The 23,468-nt window shown below is 39.8% G+C and overlaps 1 protein-coding gene across 3 annotated transcripts in view; it reads right to left on the bottom strand.

The window, feature by feature from the left end:
* The window catches only part of igsf21a (immunoglobin superfamily, member 21a), a 277,788-nt gene that overhangs the window by 140,634 nt on the left and 113,686 nt on the right, over window positions 1-23,468 (bottom strand). For all 3 annotated transcript variants that reach the window (XR_004568004.1, XM_034205655.1, XM_034205656.1), the window contains exon 3: window positions 2,880-3,001. Coding sequence is in view for 2 of the 3 variants with exons in the window: in XM_034205655.1 (XP_034061546.1) it covers window positions 2,880-3,001 (122 nt within the window). In the remaining variant the exon portion in view is untranslated. The remainder of the gene's footprint in view (window positions 1-2,879; window positions 3,002-23,468) is intronic.

The following is a 23,468-nucleotide window of genomic DNA, read 5'->3' as shown; positions in this document are numbered from 1 at the left end:
ATGCCAAAATGCATACTCCTGCTTTAATTATTTTTAGCTTGAATACTGGAGGTCCTCCAGACTTCAAGTATCATCAGATACTCCCGAAATCTGTCATTATTTTACAAGGCCTGTGCATTTGCGCTTAAAAACTGACGAAGTTACAGCTGCTTCCATTCTTTTATATTGACTTTATCTTAATCTTTGACAGCTATTAGTCACCATCTTTAAACTTCACTTCTGAAACCATCTTATAATTGCAAGCTGGCGTGTGAGAAGAAAAAACATTTCTATTTATGTTCTAGTACAGCACAATAATTACATATTGCTGCTTGGAAAACATATTTCACAAAAGCAAAGAGGGGAAAAAAAAGAGTTTATAAAAGATACAGCATATTGAGGCATTCGTTTTTGGTCGTACAAGTGGATTTGTCAGACTTCTAAGGCTTTGTACAGAAGATTTACCATTCTCAGGTGGAAATGGGAGATTACAGCGGGTACAAAATTCAGCTTTCTGCATTTCTTAGCAGTGTTGAGCTCCTGTGTGACACCATGAAAGTGGGATTGTGACCAAGCAAAGGGAATGTGTTCTTCACTGAGAGGACCGCTGCGACTGGCAGGAGTCCACATGTATCTCTGGTTGACTAACACAGGTTAAGCATTGTGACACAGATCCGGATACAGGTCAGTGCAGGTATAGCATCCAATTGTTTCTGATGCGGTTTCATTCGAAATCCCCCTTCCCCTCCGGTGTATTGCATTAGACTTTCTCTCACTCCCTTTCTCTGTAGGTATCTGTGTGTGGGTGTCTCGGCGTGGGGGGTTATGTTTTCTGTTTGTGTGTGCACTCGTGTTTCCATGTCTGTGTGCATGTAAGTGTGTATGCCTTTCCATTGTGATGATGCCTAAGTCCCAAAGGGATAGTAGGATTGTCCAAATAAATCTTCTTCAGCTGGGCATCCACACCACACATGAGGGAAAAAAAGAGGCACAGAAGGAGAAGAAAAAACACAAAGAGGTAGAGAAGTACATGAGCGGAATCAAAGAAAAGCGTCAGGACAAAGATAAGATGACAGCGAGCGATGAAAGTAGGATTATAACACAAAGATGCAAAGAGGGAAGCATTGCGATTCTAAATGAAGTCGTAGATATGCTGTATGGCCATCGCTTTCCTTTGTTGTCGAACATTCAGTCAGGGGTATCTGCAGTGGGAGGAGAGCCATAGGAAGGAATGAGGAGATGGGCAGACAGCTGCCAGCCGTATTTTGGAGGCCTGGGGGTGAAGGAAGACAGCCCCCATCACACAGATACCGTGTAATCAAGCCAAGATGACTCCTCAGCCAACGACTCTCTCTTTCTCCATCTCTTGCTCAGTAAAACTTTTTAGTACTAGCGTTGTCAATTGATACAAAAAAATGTTTAACTGTCAATACAAATAATTACAATATAGTATTGACTTGTATTTGGGAGGAGATTATAATGTGATATGAGTTATCAGTTTGAAGTCAGACAATTTATAGTAGTAGTAGTATTCTTGGTTACCCTTTTTGATTGAAAGCACTATCTGTTCCTACAGTGGTGATCTAGTCTGCTATCTCCCACTCCTGTTCAACTTCAAGAAACTAGCGCTTGGTTTCGCAAATACCTTTTGTTCATTTCCACCACTTTTACGCAAACCAATGCAGTTGCCATTTGTCATGGACTAGGTGTGCCATTGCTCCTAGGTAGTTATGGTTCCTACTGTGGTCTCTAGTCAGTGCAATACATGTAGCATGTAGCATGTAGCTTGTGCCAATGTATCCACGTTCTATGCTTTTTCATGGAATTTATGGTAAACATCCGCGTTAGAACTACAGGAGGAAGTTTAGGTCAAATGCGTTAAGGTTTTCAGAATAATCCCAAGCGTTAACGTTGACTCCACAAGTTAAAACATACACAGTGGGCCAGTAGGGTTGTGTATGTTCGTAGAGCCTCAGCATGTTCCCCTCTAATGATTACTTGCTTGATCAGGGCTGTGCTACATGGGATGTAAGCACCACTGTGGCTGGAATAAGGAGCGGGCTGGCCAGATGTTGGATACATCTTTAACATTGAACTCTTTATCCTAAGCAGGGTTGCTGATTAGAGTTCCCCAATGCCTCCTGTCCTCTTGTCATAATGCGATGACCTCTTTGCCCGGTCACTCCAGTCTGGCCTGGTCTGACCAACAGCAGATGGCTGGGAATAAAGTTACGTAGCACTGAATATCAGTTAATCTTGGTGCATTTACTATAACAGTGTAATTTGATTATACATGAGGTAAGCATTTTGCAATGTATTTGATCTGCAAAGTGAAAGGAGAAAAGGCATATAACATGAGTGGAATTAAAGAGGCCCTATTAGGCTTTTGGGGTTTCCCATTCCTGTAGCGCGTACATAGGTTTTTGTGCATTTAATGGTCTGCAAAGGCTAAAATCCCAAAGCCAGAGGGAGTTTCCCTCCCACACACTCCCCCCCAGCCTGAAACGCCTCAATCGGTCTCCTTTGTTCACTTCTGTGACGTAATGACATCACCACGTACCACTTGCGCTTCTATTGGCTAGCACTCCAATACATTGTAGTTGTTTTGCTAAGGGTCGGGACATTTCTGACACATCATAAGTGGATGACCAATCACAACAGAGCCGGCCAGCTAACCAATCAGAGCAGACTGGGCTCTGGTTTCAGACAGAGGTTGAAAAGAGGTGCTGCAGCACAGACAGTATGTGAGAAATAAAGAGCTTTTTGAGCATTAAAGCAAGTGAACATGTCACAGTTGAGGCAGAAAATACCAATATGAACCTTGAAACAAGCATAATATATCCTCTTTAGGAAAGAAATAAGTCATGTGTTAAATAAAACCAATTGATTTTAATGCTCACCGGACGGTTGATTGGTACACGAGGTCTTCACGCCTGCGGTAGTCCTCCATGTGAGAGTAATTGGTGTTAAACATAGCATCGTAGGTGAAGATTTTCTGCTTGATGGTCCCTCCATCTGTGACCTGTGAAGCAAAAAAGAGAGAGAATTAATAAGATGATTCGTCTAATGATGGATGGGACAGGGTCTACCCTTTCTCCCCCCTTGAGCTTCTCCTACATATAAACTGTTGTCTCCTGCTGCAGATATCTCATTGATTCATTTGCAGCCATGATAAGCTCATCCCTTACAATGTCTGAAGGCAAAGGGATTGAAAACATGCTGACATGATAGCATCAGCGAGACAGTCTCTTCGGCAGCCGTTGGTATGTGTTCGTGCACATGGTTAAGTCTTAATGAAGACTGACACGGAGCGTGTTATGTATGTGTCAAGCAGTCTGCTTTCTGCGGAGGTAATGGCTTGTGACGAGATACTGCAGAGGTAGGTGGAAAGGATATTCAAAACATTGGTCTCATCTTCTGCTTTTTTTCCGTGTATGGCAGATGATGGAGTAGTTATTTCCTTTCTAATATTCACAGGAGTGTTAAAGTCACTTAGCATTTGAATGACTGTGATTTCTCCTCTGCTCAGAATCCCCAGACACATCAATGAAAAAGGGTGACAGGATTTTATTGGAGCCACTGATGCTGCTTTGAAGAAGGGGATTGTTGGTGGGCCGGGGATCCTTCTTTCGCCTGCCAGTGAAGATGCAATCGTCCTGATCCAATCCAATCCCTTCAGTGAGGTAAACAACGCCAAAGCAATTCATGATATGTAAAATGTACACATCAGGAGACAAAGTCGCATTGTTTTTTTAAATGATAAGAAAAATATTGTTCTGTGTGAACACGGGGTAACTCATATAACCTATTGCCTCTGGAGAAAGCACACTGCCTCAGGCTTAGTGTGCTGAGTAGTACTGCATAAAAGAAAAATATAACAAAATAAAGTCTTGGCACCCTTTTAAAGGTATTGTAGCCATCTGTTCATTTTTAGTACACAAATAGTTCACACCATCGCTCGATGTAGACACCAGGCAATGATGTGGCTACATTTTAAGATGAAGAACAGGGAAATGAAACAGGAAAAGGGTCGGCCTCTAAAAGCAAAGCCATGTTTAGAAATGGTGCTTTCCAAGCACCTCGGCTTTTACCACCACTTACAGTAATGGACCTTTTAGAAACAACCACGCAGGGAGTCAAGAGACGCTTCTGTCTGATATGGCTGTCGAACATGACGGGGCTTAAAAATAAAAGCACTTTTAACTTGTGTGATGTATGACACCTGCATGGAAAGCTGAAAGGCAGCACATTTTTTACTGGATAAAAGATGACATGTCACTGAGACATAAAGTGATATACATTTCAGATGAGTACTGCATGGGACAGGCATTTATAAAGACACATTATGCAGCACAACTGTCAATTAAATTGGAATGGTTCATTTCTATTTACTTGCTTCTATTTTTTCAATTCCACACAGAAAGAGTGCTTCTGTTGGAAACATTTGCAGAAACACATCTGTTTTGTTCCCTTTCAGTCTGAGTATTGTTTTGTTGATGTACAATATATTTGTCTCTAACCCTAACCCTAACCTTTGATCCACCCAAAGGCTTTCACTGGAACTTGTATGTCAAGTCAAACAATGTTTTCTTCAGGAAGCAGCTGTTGAAACCGTGACGTATGCCATTTCGATACCAGTCCTAGAAAACAATATCAATCAAATATAAAACAAAACACCAGATGTAACTAGGACACTAAGGAAATCATGCACACAAATCATCTTGTGGCAAAGGCTTTGCTAAAGCTGCATTTCTGCAACAGAAAAGCCAACGTTGCATGATGCATGTGTGTGTGTGCACATTCTGCAAATAAACAGTAGCCTTCCAGCTGACCTAAAGCAGCCACTGAAGTGTTCCACCCTCAGGCTTCACTGGCTGTGAACAACTGACTGTAGCCTTTACATATGGCTGACACATATCATCAATTTGCGTTCAACAACATCTCAGGTTGTTAGCAGGTTTTTAGTCACCTTAATAACACATCTTGCAAAAGGCTCGCTATTACATTTATTGGTACAAATATATGGCATGCAAAATGTACTTTGGGCTTGTTGCTTATTTAGCCTGCTGTGAGAAACCCAACAAAATGAAAAAAGGAAACAGCCAGGGAGTTACATATTAAGCCATTTTGCCTAAAGAACACATGCAATTATCCCATTGACCTTTATACAAGCGGCAGCATTAGTTCCTCTAAGATTTGTACTACATCACTTCTGTTAGAGCTACTCTTCTGACTTGGCTTAACACGATGGCCCCAAGGTATTTGTTCAAAGTCCACACGTGGTTATTGGTCAGGTCTCAGATGACACAGACCTTACATAAGTCTGACCTGATGTACTGTATGTGTGTGAGCTAAACACTAAATCCAATAACCTTGGCAGCTCACTATGACATATTTTCTGTCATTGCAGCAGACCTCTAAGATGTTGCATTTCTTCTTAGAAAAACGACTGACTGACCCAGTGAATCCTTTTTTCTGATAGCAGTGATATAACTGGGTATAGTCAGTGTGAGCTTAAATAATCTTCGCAGTTCTGAAAAAGACAAAAGCGTTGCAGAGAAAGAAAGTTACAAATCATTACCAAAAACTGGGAGAAAAAGACGTTTAATTTCCAAGTGATGTCATGGAAGTGTATAATAAAATTACCACTGCAATGAAGACGATTTTAAGAAGATAGAAGAGTTTGTGGATAACCGCTTCAAAAGGAAATGGATATTTGTAGTGTTTTGAGGAATTCATTAGATTAATCATTAGCTCAGATCAAAGGAAGAGTAAATGTGGCATTCACATTATCATCATTTTAAAGTAATTTGTTTCCCATCGACAGGGAAAGAGAACGCACATTGCTTTACGGAATAAAGACATGACTGTGCTTATTTGCTTATTTGCTAAAGTGTGTCTCATTTAAGCAATGGTTGACAAATCCCTAGCAACTAAGCTCACTCCCCCTCAATACAAACACATTGCAGTTGACTTACAAGAGGGTTTCAAAGCTTTCCAAACCAATGCAGAAATGATCTACGAGCCCTGAAGTACCGAGGTGAGCTGGAGACGTTGTGTAGCCGTCTCGTCTTTCACAGCCCGTCTAATCCAACAAGCATTACAACTGCCTACATCCTCTCCCTGAAAAACCCTGTGGATAATGCAGGTGTCAGATTTCTGGTTGTCCGGGAGCTTTAAGGACAAGAGAGGAGATTTCTGCCTCAGACAGGTCATCTCTGTGTCACCCTCTCTTTATCTATCCCCCTTAATGATTTCACCTCTTAATTAAGAGTGACCGTTAACCCCTGTGTAATAAATCTGACATAATCTACACATCAGTGGATGTCTCCCTATCCCCACAAGGGGACTGGTTTCTGGTATAAATTACTGACTGAGAGGAATAGAAAAGGGATGAGAGTGGGAAGGGAAAAAGAGAGCCAAACTGTGCCAAAACGGCTGTACAAGAGAGAGGGCAAGAGGGAGATGAATACTCTTTGATTGCAGAAAAGCACCGTTGGGGAAGCAACGCTTTGCTACAACTGCTTTGTTGAATCCAGGCCATGCAATTCATATGAGGCACAGAGGCACCAAAACCCCTCCAACACACGACCATCTGGAGATATAAAGAGGCAGGCATGGGTGCAGACGGTGAGCTACACCTCGCCCGTCTGCATTGTGGCAGATAGTGGGTATTGGCTGAGGGAGTAGCCTGCATGCGAAAGAGCAGTCCACGACAGGTTGCTGACAATAGGGGGAGTTTGAAGGCAGGCCTGGCCTGTTAAGTGGCCTGCTGGCCTGAGGATTTTTTTTTTTTATGTATGTATTGTGAACGCTGCGCAAATGTGGGTCTGACTCTGCCTCACAGAGGGTGACTGGCTGTATACATGATGTGGCCCTCCGACATAGCCACTTGCATACAGATCATACTAATGTCCTCGATTGGTCTCTGTGTGTCATTCAAGCTCGGGAGGGTGTGTTAGTGTGGCGCGAGCGAGTGAGATAAAGCGCGCGCACCGGTTACGTGTATTGTTGATGTTAGCATCTGGTGCTAGCTAGCTGCGCTGACGGATATAAGGAGCTTTTTCAACAACAAGGTGGAGGAGAGTCCTCTCCAGTCATGACTGAGAGGCTGATAACTACAGCTCAGGTGAGGTAAAGGACTCTCTGAGTGTTTAGATAGTTAACTTAGTCTAAGTTCACTGTGGGTCTCAAACGGTTTGGTCACCATTTATGTAAACACATATTTCCATTTGAGGGGGGAGTGATTAGTAAAATATGCATGAATAATACAAATAAAATGTTAACTCGGTGAAAAAAGGTAAGATAAACTTTTAAAACTTGTTGAGAGCTAAAACTAGTCTTTGCTGCTGCCTCAAAGAGGAGCAGGGGGAGAGGGGGGAGAGGGGGGAGAGGGGGGAGACGGGTGAGGCTGGTTCAGGAGCACAGACACACTCACAACTATAAATGAACCAAAAACAAATAAATAAACAAGTTTCAATATTTTTTCATATTGGATATGGTATGTTATTGGTTATGGCCATGTTCTTATGATTTTATGATTATTTAAATGTATACAGTTCTGTTTCATATGGGTGTAGTCTCTTTATTTCCCCCTCAAAATGCACCAGATTGATGCATTTAACTCCAACATTTAACAAACAAATCTTACCGGGGAGAATGCCCCCGGACCCCCCTATAGGATTTGAGGTCCACCTCCACTTAAAATATGTTCACATAGGTTCCTAAATAGATTTGCACATTTTTTTAAATAGTAACCCATGACCCATATGTTTATTTTTGGGTAGTAGATTTAGAGGGCTATCACTACGGGCAGCAACGCTGTAAAAATTGACAAATAAATCCAGCAAAATGGCACAAAAAACTGGTAGTGGCCTGGCTGGGTGTATAATTCCCGGCCTGATTTATTGTCCCAGTCCGGCCCTGTTTGAAGGTGTTTAAAAACAGGCTCTTCATGCACTGAAAACACTGAAATGTTGACTTTAATTACATTATGTCAACAGATTTAACATAACTGTATTAAGTTAGTTGAAAGCAATAATATCAAGTTATTTTAGGTTTAACTTAATATTATTGATTTTATTTAACTTAAACACATTGAAATGTGTTGACATAATACCAGTGGTGATCCGTCAGGGCCTTCAAGGTATTCAGAGAATACCCTGAAACACTCAGATAAAAAAATCGATTAATTATATAAATAAAATGGTATAACATGTAAATAAAATGAATAAATTAGAATTGTATTGTGCGTCGTTGATCTGTAATATTACAGTGTTAGGTTGACTTGTTTGTCTTTCTCGGTCCATGCACTACGCATTTGAGTGGTTTTGTGTTAGAAAAGAAAGCAACCAATCAGATCTTGTTTTGGGTATGTATATAATGGGTTCAACTTAATATTATTCCTTTCAACCAATACAGTTTTGTAAAATGTGTTGACATACGTATGTTTTCAGTGTGAGACATGATAATACCAAGACGAAGGGGGCCCCTGTATCCTTCCTTTCCCTGCCAGCTGAGCTAACTCTCTAATGATGTTGCCTATTATGGGGTCAAGTTAGGCCTGGGTCTCAGGGGTTAACCAAAGCCGTCCTCCCTCCGCCTGTCTGGGGTGGGACTATGTATAGGCTGCAGCTGCTTCAGCAGCCACTGGAGTCAATTCAGCTAGTACACTGCAGGCCAACTGTGAGAGATTCAACCTGAATCCTGCTTCATCATTTCACAGAAAGTCACTACAGCAAGCCTTTCTTGAAAGTATTTCTCACGCTGATTAACAAAAGAGATGAAATATGAAATGCATGACAACTATAAAGATATTCTAACCTGCAGGACCTCATGGAGTTAATGTTATGCTAAGATAGGGTTGAGTAATAACAGTAAGTTATTCACGTGGTGTCTTACAAGTAGATGATAATGGGGTTTGAAGAATTCACATTTCACTAGTACTCTGTGATCTGAATATACATGTCTAACCCCTTCTGTAAGTGAACAGCAGCATGGCGCTCAAATAATATCCTAATGAGATTCAGTCGCTCATTTAAAGACTTAGACGAGCAGCAACAAAAGAGATGATCAGAGCATTGTCACGAACCAGCTTGGCACTTTTCTTCATATCCATGCTAATTTCCCTAATATTATTATCTCACAAAGTCTCTTCTGGAGGGAGGGCGAATCATTGGGACGCATTGTCTTACTTATAAAATGGTATAATTGCTGTTTGCAAGGATACATGACATCTCAAAATAGATAGGAGCGTGCAAAGCGTGTAAACTTGACATACCATAACTTTGACTTTTAATATGGTTTTTTGGACTCATGAAGTGAAATAACAATGAATACTTTCTCTATGTGTTTGCTTATCATTTTGAGCACACTTAGTGAATTGTAAAGTCTCTTCAGGTTCGTGTTGAAAACCAGTTGATGCCTATCCTGTAACCAATGAAAGTTGATTTTTAAAAAAAGTACACAAGCAAGAAGAACATCACATATTTTCAAAAACAAATAGGTCTTAGAGCAATGGGCCTTTCCATTCCCTTAACTTCAGATGAACAACAAGCTATCTCTGAGGTAATGTAAACAAAACAAAAAACAGCAGTGAGATTGGTAAGGGTGGAACAACAATAATGCCCTGGTGAGGTTGGCTATGAAATTAGCTGTCATTACTTTTATGGAGCACAAATAATTATATAGTAGTGACAATACGGGAGAAAGTGTTGCAAAGTGCTGTACCCAAAAAAAGAGCAATACAACAAAGAAAATAGGATGCAGCAGAATAAAAGTGCATCGTGTATTAACTGTATTAGTCTGCAGCACTTAGAGCTGCCAAGTGTAACTAGGGGGAACGCTGAGGTGTTGATATGGAGTGCCTGCTGACTGAGGAGGTCCGTAAGTGATGGCTGTGTCTGTGCTGCGTAATGTTGATCTTCATTCAGTAAGCAGATCCAGCCGCATCGGTGGCCCTGCCTCTTAACCTGTGCGTTTACTGTGCTGTGCTCCCCTACCAGCTGCTGAGTGACAGAAGACTTAGTTAAAGGGATTTCATGCTTCAAATGACAGGCTCCTCTCCTCCCTCTGTCTGTCACCACTCTCAGTGGGGGACCGCGGTTAATTCGGGCTGGTAGCAAACATGTACAGTATCTTTGATGCTCGGATCCGCTCATCGTACAATGCCATGCTAATTTAAACGGATGCCGGTGAAGTGGGTTGAGAAAATTGGTTCAAAATTTGACAGGAAATCCATTGGGTTTACTGTAGCACATTCAGAGCGATGATGGTGACCTCTTTTTAGTTTATGACTTTTTTTGAGTCCTTAGGTTCATGTTCGGGTTCAGTTCAGGTTCGTACCCATAGGTAGATTTGGTTTGCAGTTAAAAGACGAGGTATCCTTTGTGATTCAGGTTTGAAACAACACAGAAAACAGACAGAACTTTAAAATGTACCCCAGACTCAAGCACACAAACACCACTAGAACGAACACACATTAAAAAACCGTAACAACAAAAACAAAGCTCTAAAATTCTACATTCTTTCCCAACATATATAGTGTTTATATCAGTTAATGTGGTGTTAAAATGTTTCTATCTAATAAGGCAATTTTATTTCAGTGTGTCTATGTGGTGGTGGTCAGTTCAACAAGTTTTCAGTGCCATCTCCTGCACACTCATTGTGGGACAGCCACATAACAGTGGACATTTTCCCTGGCCCGTTATTGGTGTCACATGCTCCCGCTCTGATGTCAGGCATTTTCATTCCAATATTATAGAGTACAAACAGGTTGTGATTGGCTGCTGGAACTGCCAGATTACATACACGGATTAGAGCTTGGCTTCATGAAAACTGTGCCACCAACAGGAAGAGACCAGCTGCATTCAGCTGCATTCAGCTGCACCCTGGAGGTAGCAGGGTGAGGGTCAGCCACAGCCAGGGTATAAATTCAGGCAGTTAAGCGTTATGCAAGCGTGTTATATAAAGCCATCTGAGACAAGGCCATCCAGAGACGGACGGTTATTACGGCTGTCATTCTGATGAAGACAGGCTGTCTGTGGGCTGACAGTAAGGAGGTGATGAGATCAAAGCAGGTCAGTCCTGTTGGAGTCTGCTGATCTACAGTACGCTGGTTATTTTTTAGTTACTATATATAGTAGGGAAACACAGGTCACACACAGGTTTAAGAAACAAGATGAAACAGGGCTCATTCTTTCTGAATGAAATGTAAGTGGTGCTGCATTTTAGAACAAAAATCATGTGTTACTGGCATGGCCTCCCGCTCATATTCCAATAGCGGCTTGGAAAACCAGTGCGGGGAATCACTCATCTACCTCAACAATTACCATTGAGATGCCCTTAAGCAACGCTCTTCTAAACAAATTGCTCATTGAAACTGATTAGCTAACAAAATAAATATGTTCTTGGCAGCTCTCTGTAAAAGCTAGCCATTTCAGAAGCATCAATGCTAACAGTGGCGCAGCTAAAAATGACTATGAATGAAAAAGAGGAAGTGTAGAAGTGCATTGTATCTTCTTAAAGAGTAAATTAAAATACTTTTCTCAAAGAAAACAAAGAAAATGGAAAATGAACAATATACAATCATGCAGTAGACAATCAAACAGCACGAGAAACAGAATAAAGCATCCAATTATTGCAAACTTTAGAGGCAGAAGCACATGGATTGCATAACAACAGCAATTACTGGCATACAATGTAAAACAGTGTCTATTTATCACACTTCCATCAAGGACGTGCAGGTAATGAGATGCAGCTCCAGGAGAGGAACATCATTGTGGGCCCTTGTCCTTAATCTGTTTGATCAATGTGCATTAAGTGACTCCACATTCACACCTTCCACTGACAATGTCTTTATCAGACAACTGGCAGGCTGAACAAGGACTGTAGGACACAGAAGGAGACACTTCATGTTTCATTGATGAGAAGAAAAAAACCAAAGGATATTCAAAAATGTAACAGTCAAGTCCTTTTAGAAGACCGGCACATTTCTATCATTAAATAATAAACCCTACACATTATATATTTCTTAAAAAGCGATATAGAATTATGGGATTGGGTTTGGGTTAGATGCCTGACAAGTTCTGTGGTTAACATAAGCTTAAGAGATTTTGACATTTTGTTCTAGGATATAACCAGTGGCGGCGCCAGAGATTTTCTGTTGGGGGTGCTGTGGGGTAGCTTGACGTTTCATAGAGGGTGCTCAAACATTTAGGGTGTCCCATTATGGTACCGGGCACCACAGTTGAATTGTCTACTGCAACACTCCCCACACACACACATACACAGTACACTGTGACTGTTTAAACGAAGGCTCGATAATCAGCTCACGGCATATAGTGTAAGCAGGGGTAAAGCGCACTATTTTTTACAAGTGGGGGGTGGACCTAATATCCTCTAGGGGGGGTCCGGGAGCATTTTTTTTAATATTGAAGTTAAATGCATCAATCTGGTGCACTTTGAGAGCAATATTAAGAGATCTATGGATACATCTCTCAACACTCATATGAAACAGAACTGTAAACAGATGTTCTTTTTCTTTATGGATATTTTACAAATCACTCCCCTTTCAAACTTTATTCTTGTTTTACTTTCATATAGCATTTCATAACTGTTTTTCATGTATTCTCTTATTGTTTTCTAACTATAATGATGAAGGTTTGCCTCGGAAATAATTGTTTACATAAATGGTTACCAAACCGGTTGAGACCCACTGAGATAACTTAGACTAAAGTCAACTATCTAAACACTCGGAGAGTCCATTAGCTCATCTGAACCTCTCAGTCTGACAGGCAAGGACTTTCCCTTCACCTTGTTCTAGACCAGGGGTGCCCAACCAGTCGATCGCGATCGACCGGTCGATCGCGGGAAGATTCCCAGTCGATCGCGAGATGTGTCTAAAAATAGAACAACAATATTCAGTTTTATCGTTAATGTCCTATAACATAATCTTCCCGTGCCAGAATAATGCACTTGAACGCACCAAAGCTTTGTGATTGGCCGGCGTGACCCCATGTGTGGGGGCGTGGCTGGTGGGCAGTAGTTCGCTGACGTTGTCCGTGTCAACAGGAGTGACAGTCCGCACACACACAAGACCGCAATTATGGCAGAAGCAAAAAAGCCCAAAATATATAATTTTCACTCCGAGTGGGAGGATGATTATTTTTGTATCTATTCCAATTCAAAGTCCATCTGTCTCATCTGCAATGCGAGCGTGGCTTTATCGAGGAAGGGTAATTTAGGAGCGGCATTTCAAAACAGTGCACAAACGCTACGAGACGGAATTCCCTCCTGATTCTGCCCTACGCTCCCAAAAGGGGAGGGGCCTGAAAGGACAGCTAAATGCACAGCAGTCCATTTTCTCCAGGCCCAACAACAAGAGCAAGGCTGCTACCATAGCATCTTATCGTGTCAGTCACGTTCTTGCGAAACACATGAAGTCTTTCAAAGACTGTGAAGTTGTGAAAGAAGCATTCCTGGAGGCTGCCGACGAGCTTTTTGGGGACAGTAAAAATAACAGTAGCATTTCAACAGGTTTTTGATATAATAAAAACTGTTAGACACCGTTATTAATCAGCTGTAAGTTTTAGTTAGTTTGAACTTATTCATTATAATTATTGTACACAATGGTATAAGAATGCAAACTTAAATTGATTATAGTCTATTATCAATTCAGGTTAAGAAACTAGTGTTGCTTGCATCCTATTTTAAAGGCATTTATTTGTATACTCGACTAAAATGCAACAAAAAAAGGGTTTGATTCTATTAATGTTGTCTTTTTTATTGCACTTTGGCAGCAGATTCCTGTGTAGCTTCAGATCTGAGTTGTCTTATTAGTAAGCCTAATTTTATTGGCAAAGAAAGGGTTCAGAGTCTTTTCTTTTTTCCCTGTGTCATATGTGGCAGCACTGTTCAATGTTTCTTGAAAACATTACCCACTGTAGTGACGTGTGAATAAACTCCAACTCTGTTTCAACAACACTGTTGTGTAACTTCAGTTAAATACTTGTGTAGATTAGAAAGAGGTAAGATAAAGGATCTGCAGTATTTTATGAAGTATTAATCGTACAAAGGTCAGTTTTATTCAAGTAGAAGTGTGTATTTACCTGGTAGTAGGCTGTCAGTAATGGCTACGCCTCTCTATTTGGACTGGTAGATCTCGGCAGACTGGCAACTTTAAAAGTAGCTCTCGGTTCAAAAAAGGTTGGGCACCCCTGTTCTAGACACATCTCCTTATATCCGTTAGTGCAGCTAGCTAACCAGATGCTAACAACGCGGTCCCTGCTGGCACCGGTGCACGCTCTCTCTCTCTCTCTCTCTCTCTCTCTCGCTCACTAAATCACACTAAATGCACGCGTGCCACACACACAGAGCCAAGCTTGCATGAAACACAGAGACCCAGAAGTACTTGTACTGTAGCATATTATTTTCGAATCAATCATTTTTCAAATTATGAATTTGCTTAGGGGGGTGCTATGGCTATACTAGGGGGAGCTGCAGCACCCCCTAGCGCCGCTTATGGACATAACATATGTTGGTTAATACCTTGCTGGTGAAGCTTTTAAACATCCCCTAAAAAAGGCTGTTGCTTACAATTCACTAAATGAGACTTCAGAGTTCATCTGGGAACAGTAAACATCATCGTGCCAAATGTGGTAAAACTAATTTACTTTTGGGTGGAGATGAAGTATTGCAAGCGTCGAGAAGTTATAAGATAGTCTAACTTCTGGCATTCAAGCTACAACAATCAAATACAAGTTATGAACAGATTAAAAAGTAATTGTGAACATTATTTTGTTAGAGAAAATAACATCCAAATAAAGTCAAAACATGTTTTTTTTCTTTTTCTTTTCGACAGAGCTTGTTTTCTCCAAATGAACCACAATATAATGGAGAAATCCTATTGGCTTTAAGTCGTTTCTGTGAAAATGGAACACAGGCGTGACCAGTTACAGTAGCATGCATCTACAGCATAATTAGCATATTAGCATAATTCAGTCAGAGTGTAATGTATGTAACAAAATGCATGTGCCTCTGGTTGCATGACTATACATATATCTGTTTTACCATCCATCTGACCTCCAGGCTACAGCAGCCTTACTTCACCCCAAGCCACTGTTCCCATTACTGGACATGCATGTTTCTTGATTTGCAAATTATAACATTGAAACAAATAAGGATGACTGCTCTCAAAACGTATTATGCATTATGTCAAAGTTAATACAAGCATGAAACACAAGCTGTGTGGCGGTAAGTATTTACATGCTTTAATGTTCAAAAAGGTATTTATTTATCTCATACTGCCTGTGCTGCAGCACCTCTCTGTCTGAAAGAGAAGAGAAACTCCCTCTGGAGGGAACTTTGGGATTTTGGCCTTTGGAGACCATTTACATGCACACAAACCTACGTATAAGACTTTGGGATAATTCACTTTTAGTGGACAAATATTATCATTAACAAAAATAAACATTATTAGTAGCGCTAAGATTTCCTTTTAATAATGTATTCTTGCAGTTTATATAATGTTGTATACAATGTTTGAATATTTAGAATTGATAACCAAATGACTATAGTTTCGGAAAAATGTATAAACAAATATGTATTTGTATTAATGGATAATTGTTTCCTTAACCATCCAACTGTTTAGATAGGTGCTTATATATTGTTATTCACTGTTCTTTGTATCTACATATGTTTAATTATGTTTCGTAAACAATTTCTTAAAGGTTAACAAATTATTCATTAATCATTACCAAATAATAAAAGTACTTTATAGGAATTCCAGTGTGTAAAGCAATAAACCTAAAATGTAATTGTTGTTGTAATAACACTTGGTATTATACACATTGTGTAATTTTATTGTAACGTTAATGCAATTGCTATGCTTAAAGGTTAAGTCGCCGTATACAGTATAAGACATGAAGTCATACTTTCATATACAGTAACACAAATTAATGATAGAACTGAAGAAAAATAACATTGGTAATAATTAATCAAAACAATTAATGATTATTTTGTAGTTTGATAAAATATTATAGAGTTGACTTTTCTATATGGTAAAAAGTATTACCATGTTTTTGTTTTTATTATCTGTGTAAAAAAAACAGCTTTGATTCCCAAACCAACATTAGTACAACCTTTCTGCCGTATACTTCTATATACCACAGATGGGTTTTAGATCACAAGGGCATACAAGTTGGATAACAGATGGTCTTAAAAGACATCAGGGCCGCTGTGGACATAACCAGTCTGCATACGTTTGCAGCCTCACACTTCTCTCCACCCCTCGCCACCTTTTCTTTTTATTCCATATCCTCCACATTACTGCAGCCACCATCTGCACCTGCCGGCTGATGGATATAAGGGGAGTGTTCTTCAGCGCATAAATCACACAGCAGATCGTGAGCACACAACAGAATGCTAATTTGGCAGAATGCTAAAATAGACAAAAGGTTTTTGTTTTCTCCACAAATCTTATGAGTGAGTTTATTATTATGAAGCATTTTCTGTCTTCATTCTGTGAAATGTATCAGTGGAACACACATTGCTTGAACGCTGAAATGCACATACTGCAGGATAAGGTGATAGATAGAACAAACTAAACGATTGATTTCAACTACAATAACTTTAGATTCCTTGTAGTTATAGAGGACATAGTATGCTAATTTCATGGTTTATATTTGTATTTTGTGCCTCTCTACTGTGACATGTTTACATTGCACTTTTTATTTGTATTTTGTATTATATGTGCTCACATGTATTCCTCAAGGCAACACAGCACTATGAAAGGTTATGTGGAATAATGTACATGTGTCGACCAAATATTTCAATCTTCTGTGCAAATCCCTGGAATATGTCTCTGAGTTGGTCGAAACATCTATCTGTCTGTACAGCATAGGGCTCATTTCATGCTTAAATACAATGTTCTAATCCTTAATGTGGCATGGGCCCTTTTTCCATTTTTAATAAGACATGCTTGAGTTAATTTGAGGAAGCAGACAGTGGCTCATATTATTTACTCCTAATGCTTGTTTCCAGGGTGACTTTGTCTCCTCATTCAACTGAGCTAAGTACTGAGGAACAAAAATGATAATTTAATATCAAATCCCTCTATTTTTCTCATTTAGTCTACACAACTAATCGCATGTTCCACTGCTTTATCTTTTTTGTCTTGATGTGTCTACAGCACAGACAGGATTTAGCAGTATCCTGAGACCTATTTGTACTAGAACTCTCAATTCATACCCCGACTTAGATCCAACACTTGTGACTAAACATCAATTAAGTACTTAAAACACTGTGGAGTATTAAACTTCTGCCAAACATCTGTTTAATTGCCGCCAGTCAGACATTCATGATTTTCAAAACACACATTTTTAATTAAAGCATAAACAACTTTGATACATTTACAACCTTTAATTCCTCCAGTTTATGTCTACTCTATGAGAGCACCAACACATGTTTCCCCCCAAGGGGCGTTCTTTGAGATAGGAACCGTCCACTTCACAAATGTTGACCTAATGTTTCACAAATCAGGTGTTAGTTGGCAGACAGAGGACAGAAAAAATACCAGATACAAATATTTTACATTAAGCCAAATCCTAACATCGAAATAAGGGGAACATTGAACATATACAGTTTTTTGTAATTAAACAAGCATTTGTTTACCTAAAACCGCAAAAGACTGAGTATTTTACCTTCTCCGGTTCCCTCGTCTCAAAGTCAATGGTTTATTGAACATGTTTGTGGTTAATATAAGCTGAAGAGATTTGCACTTTTTGTTCCACGATATTAAATATGTTGAGGCAGCCCTTGTGGTGCTAACTCCTGGGTCTGGACTAAAACAAATACGACATCACTGCACCACTCTTTTTGGAGCAGGTGTGGACCGGTAAGTCAGTCAGCAGCCCGGCTAAGGAAGACTTGTTTTTTTCTTAACTGATTGGGAGTTTGGGTGAATAAAACCCTCACTGGTTAACCGACTCTGTTTTGTATTGCTCACTACCACTTTTCTCTGTTATTTGCCCAATCCTGTAACACTGTCTAAATGAAACCTCAGCTGTGTGTTTAATATGACACAGTGTATTTTAGTTAGTACCCATTAAGGAATGGCAGACATATCCTGCTATGCAAAACAACAACATGCTGATTGATTGATTGACTGGAGGAAGAAGAAAACATTACTTCATCGTAAACAAAAGGTCAAATGGAGGTGTAGTGCAGGAACCTATAAATAATGTGTCTATTAGCAGGGACATCATGCATTCACAGCAGAGGCCAATTATTTGTTAAAGAGCTTTAAATGAATCCGTGCTTTGCCAAAGTGTACCCCCCCAAACACACACACAACGACACACACTTCAGCCTCAGATAAATATCCCTCCAGCCATTTAAATTAAGAGTTGTTGCATATCAAAATATTATTAGCAGTTTTAATTACGATATAAATGTATTCCCCTTTGGGAATGTTGACACCAGCTCTGTTGACATAAAAGGGTCTCCAATGTGATAACCGCTCGTTTTCCCAGGCAACACATTCGTTCCCCTTTTCTCTGGTGTGGTATCAAACAGGGAATATATAGTGGTCTGACTTTAAGTTGCTCCAAGGGTAAAATATCTGATCCTCTTAAAGAAAACACTTGTCTATATGGACAATTTGCTAGTAAAGTCAGGGAGCCGGTGTCTTGCTAAACAACAGTGAAGCAGGCAGCTCATTATCAGCGGTTACATAAAGTCTCTTGGTTATGACTGCGTGAACTAAAGTGTGATTAATTTAATCTTTGAAAACATATGAGAGGCATTAAAATGTGAACATATGCATTATTCACAAGAAAAAAGTCTGGAAAAAGACAGTCAAATTGTGTGCAGCATCATTGCTTTTGCTGCTTCTAGTAAACGCTGTTTCAATCGCAGATTCAACCAATTTGCTTGTTTAAAGGGGACCTATCATGCAAAATGCACTTTTGTACGTCTTTTATAAAAACGGGGCTGCAACGGAGCTGATACAGACTGATCCAGATTTGAAATATCTGACGTCAGAAACGAGGAGCTCCGCCTATATGGGCAACTCTCCACCTATCAGGAGGAGACAGCCACGGCCATTGTCGTTCGAAAGCGCTGGAGACGCTGTAGTACATATGCCAAGCCTGTAGGTGGCGCTGTAGTCTGCCACAAAAGCAGCGAAGAAGACTTCTCAGATTCAGCCCTTGCAAAAACAGGGCTAAAAATGAGTAAATAGAGCGAAATGAGGCATGGCTAAAATGCATGATCTGTTTGGTATTTTGAAAAAAAAACTTTGCAGACATGTTTTATATAGGTATAGCCCTACAATATATGTTTCAAATATAGCATGATAGGTCCACTTTAAGTTGGTCGCCATACAGCAAAAGTGTTAGATTTCTAGAGGTTCACTCCTCCCTGCCTTGAGTCCTTTGTTTACTTCCGACATCACTATAGTGACATCACTATGTAACACTCACACTTCTATTGGCTTGCACTCCAACACATTGTACGTGATGGGCTGAGGGACATTTCTGATACGTCTCTGTCAGCAGTTGTGTCTGTGTTTGCCTGAAACTATGCGTGATCAGATGATCACACAAAATGAGAGCCTTAATGTCTAAGTTAATATGAGCCAATATGTCTATGGAATAAAATGCAATACTTCTCTTTACTTCTGCATGTAGCTAATGCTAAATATCCTTAGTTAATTAGCGAGCATAAGCATTACATAAACTCAAATATTTCATATTAAATTGTTTATTATTTTGTTTATGATTAATGCTTTGTCCATTTTTTGGGGGGGGACTCACTTCTATTATTTGACCGGTTGGTTGTAATATGGAAAAGGAAAAACGTGTTAAGGTAGAAAGATTTGTAAATGTTGCTATTATAACCATTTTTACACATACAGCAGTGAAGTATGTCCCATTCCAAACCAACATCCCAAAACAAAGATAAGAGACTGAAGTTTATAAAGAACGGTTAAAACGTGTCAGCAGAAGCCAAGGTATCCAGGTATTTAGTCCCTCCCTTTAAAAAGACATTCATTCTCTAACTGCACACTTTTCTTCTGATTCGAAGCAAGAGCAAAGGCCAGTTGGCTTTTCTCTAGAGTGTATCTCCTACCAGCATCTGTAAAACATCAGGCTGATAAAACTGAAAAGGGTCTGCCTTATTTCCCACTTCCCATAGGGCCAAGTGGCCAAAGACACCTCTTGCCCCGATCAGCTCCTGCGATAACCTGGCTTGTGATGTCGGGTACTCAGCGGACGATAAGAGCATTGGGAAATGATGCCCCGGGTTCCAGAAGTGTATGTCATTGCCTTGTATCATTCTCTGTGCCGTGATGGACACAGGAGCCAGACACAGAGTGCCTGTCAATGTGAGGCGTCTGGACAGAACAACTAATTAGACAACACTTGGGAGACTAGTTGCCCATTTGATCTCTGTCCTTTTCCTTCTGGGCACATTCCCCTCGCAATGAGCCATCAGCTGCCCCAATGACGAACACCAGATCCATCTCAGCTCGGTGGCGCTGTACAAAGCACTTTGTGAGGTAGAATATCCCTCACAAGCTCACTGCCTTCCAGCTTTTGTACTCGCTGCACACAACTGATATCTGCAGTCCAAGGAGGCACATTCATTGCGTTAGTTCATCTTAAAAAGGGAGCCGGGTCTTTTGAGTCCAAAGACAATGGTTTCCAATTAGAGAAGAGGAAGCTTTGGAAAAACAATGCCAGCATGTCAAGGCATAACATGTTTACTTGCTTGTAGCGATGAAGAAAGAAACCACAGCCTCGCCACGCAAACGGGAGAAGAGTGCCAACAAGACCTTGTTATCGTCTGGGGACTAAAGCATTATAAAGGGTGTGTAAAGGAGCTTTTGGTCATCTGGTGAGTGCTGAGGGATTTCAAGGCTGTGTAATAAAGCAACATTGGCTAATGAAGCAGCAGATGATAATACCATGACAGAGAGGAAGCTGGGTGCAGCGGAACATCTCTCGTTTTTCTTTCCCTCTCCCCCCTTTCCAAAAAATCTCTTCTCATTAGTTTGTTTCCTTGTGTTGCGCACATCGCTTCAAGTCTGCTGCAAGCATGAGCTGTCAAACACGTGTGGAAAAAAACACGAATGTTTCCTTGGGAAAACATTTTAGTGTACATTGGAATCACAGACTGCCGGTGCAAAAGCCTACAAGGCACCGGGGGAAAACAAAACTAAGTGGTATTTTCTTTTTTGTCATCACAGAGGTTAGGATCTGGGGTCCTACAATAGCAGCGGATGTTTCTTTTATGGCGGTCATTGTTAATTGCGTGATGGGAGTACTTAGATCTCTTTTTGCAGAGCCAGGGAATGTAATGGTTTACAGTGGCAGTCTGGAACATTTGAGCTATTTGTTAACAATAATCAACCCTGTCTCCTAAAAATTACGTTCCCACAGAACTAAACTGCATTCTGAATTACGTTTAGCTTGAAACGTATTTACTCCCACGTTACGTTCGTTATGAACGTATCTAAAATACGTTTATTTTCTACATATCTTTGCCATTTATTGTCTTGCTTATAATAATGATAATAGTCATTTATAAATATCATTTTAGAGCACACCTTTGAAATCGAGAATCAGGCTCGATATATGGTTAAATTAAAATCAGTAGGCGAGGCTGTAATTTCGGCAGCTGTTACTCTCATGAGCGAGGCAGAAAATAATAGTTTTAACATGACAAAAAGCTGCTGTGTCGTTTACCTCAAACATTAAAACAAATCCAGAGTTACGTGTTTCTGTACTTCCTCTAAGAAGAAAAGACAGTAAAAGAAGAGCTCTGTGGCTTCAGGCTTGATCGCCGTTCAAATGACAGCGTTGGTTTCCCCAAAAGTGGGCGGGGCTGTAAAGTGATGTAGATTTTACTATCATCTATTATTCAAAACCATTCTATTTATTCTAACGTAAATTACATGCCAGTGTTTTATCTTTTTATTTATTTGTTTTTATTTTAAATCGTATAAACGTCTGTGAGGAAAATAAATGGGGTTTAGAGCCTCAAAATACTGAAATCTGTATTTTTAAAAATGTTTTCCTTCTAATTTGTTATTATTTTCTAAATAACACACTGTTATTTACTCAACAATAACACACAATTATTCTTGTTTTTATTTATTTGTTTAATTCTATAATCTTGGGCTTTTTAGCCGTAAATAAAGTCACCAGAAACAGACGGGACATTTCGAGATTTAGGATGGCCGAAGACACTACACTACCCATAATCCCCAGCTATCGTTTGGGACTACAGTCCCGTTGACTAACCCCGTGATGTTGGAGTGGCAGTGCGCCAAGGTTCCGCCGAGCGTCAAGCTCTTTGAAATGGAACGAAACCACGGCAGACTATTCAAAACTGGACTCGAACGCCCCCCGAGAAATACACATGCTGGCTATTGTGTTTCGCAACATGTTCTCTATGGCACGTATCTACTGGGAATTGTAGTTTTAAAAGACGTTTTTCCCAAAATTAGAAGTTGCCAGTATTAAACTGTGTACAGCCCTGGAGGTTTAGGCGATAGGAAACACATTGGTGTGTACACATTTAAAACATGTAATTACTAAATGGGTAAACATCGCTTATATCCATAATGGGCAGCATTAATATACCCACACGACAGCTCATTGTTACTTTGTAATTCTACTCCACTACAATTCAGAGGTTAACCTGGTATTTTTACACCACTACATTTAGTTTAGTTACTTTGCAGATTCTGATTAATGATGTGAAATATAAACAACCCTTAAATCAGACTTTAGTTACACCTGAGTAAAATTCAGGGAAGGTGATTGTCAAGTGCCAACAATCAGGAGAGATATTTGATAGGTGGTGCTTGAGAAGACTAAACATTTATCTGCAGATCTCTATAAAGTATATTCATTACTCGTTATTCTCTACTAATAGTTAATTAAAAAATTGTATAATGGCTATTTTGCACATCCCTTTCAAGATTTCAAGATTTTCTAAGGTTTATTGATCATATACACAACTTGGGTCGCAGGTTCCTCAACAGCGCATTACAAGACATCTATCAATATGTGTGTACCTCCACCATTAAACTGTCATATTCTGCACATTTCTTATTCTATCTACATACATAAGAGTATAATTAATGTGTATAATATCAGTTAAAAGAAGTGCTTCAACATAGTTAACATTGCAGGAAAGCAATATATTAGACGTTAAGTACCTTGTCAGGCTTAATATTTATGTGTAGATAGATACCCCCAAAGCTTTTTTCTTGTTTAAAATAAGACCTTAACCTAAAGTATTCTTTAATGTGTTAATAAAGGTTAATTCGTTTTTCTGTTTTGCACATCCTCCTATTAATATCTTTGTACATCCGGCACTAAACTGTTTTATTGTAGAGATCACTTATAGTATCTTCTTGACTTTTTATATTCTATATTTCTATCATTGACCTTCTACTTTCCCCCTATGAAAGTATG

Source organism: Gymnodraco acuticeps, unplaced genomic scaffold, assembly GCF_902827175.1.
Source record: "Gymnodraco acuticeps unplaced genomic scaffold, fGymAcu1.1, whole genome shotgun sequence".
Lineage (NCBI taxonomy): Eukaryota > Metazoa > Chordata > Actinopteri > Perciformes > Bathydraconidae > Gymnodraco > Gymnodraco acuticeps.
Note: the sequence above shows the minus strand (reverse complement) of the source record. Positions and strands in the feature narration are given on the sequence as shown.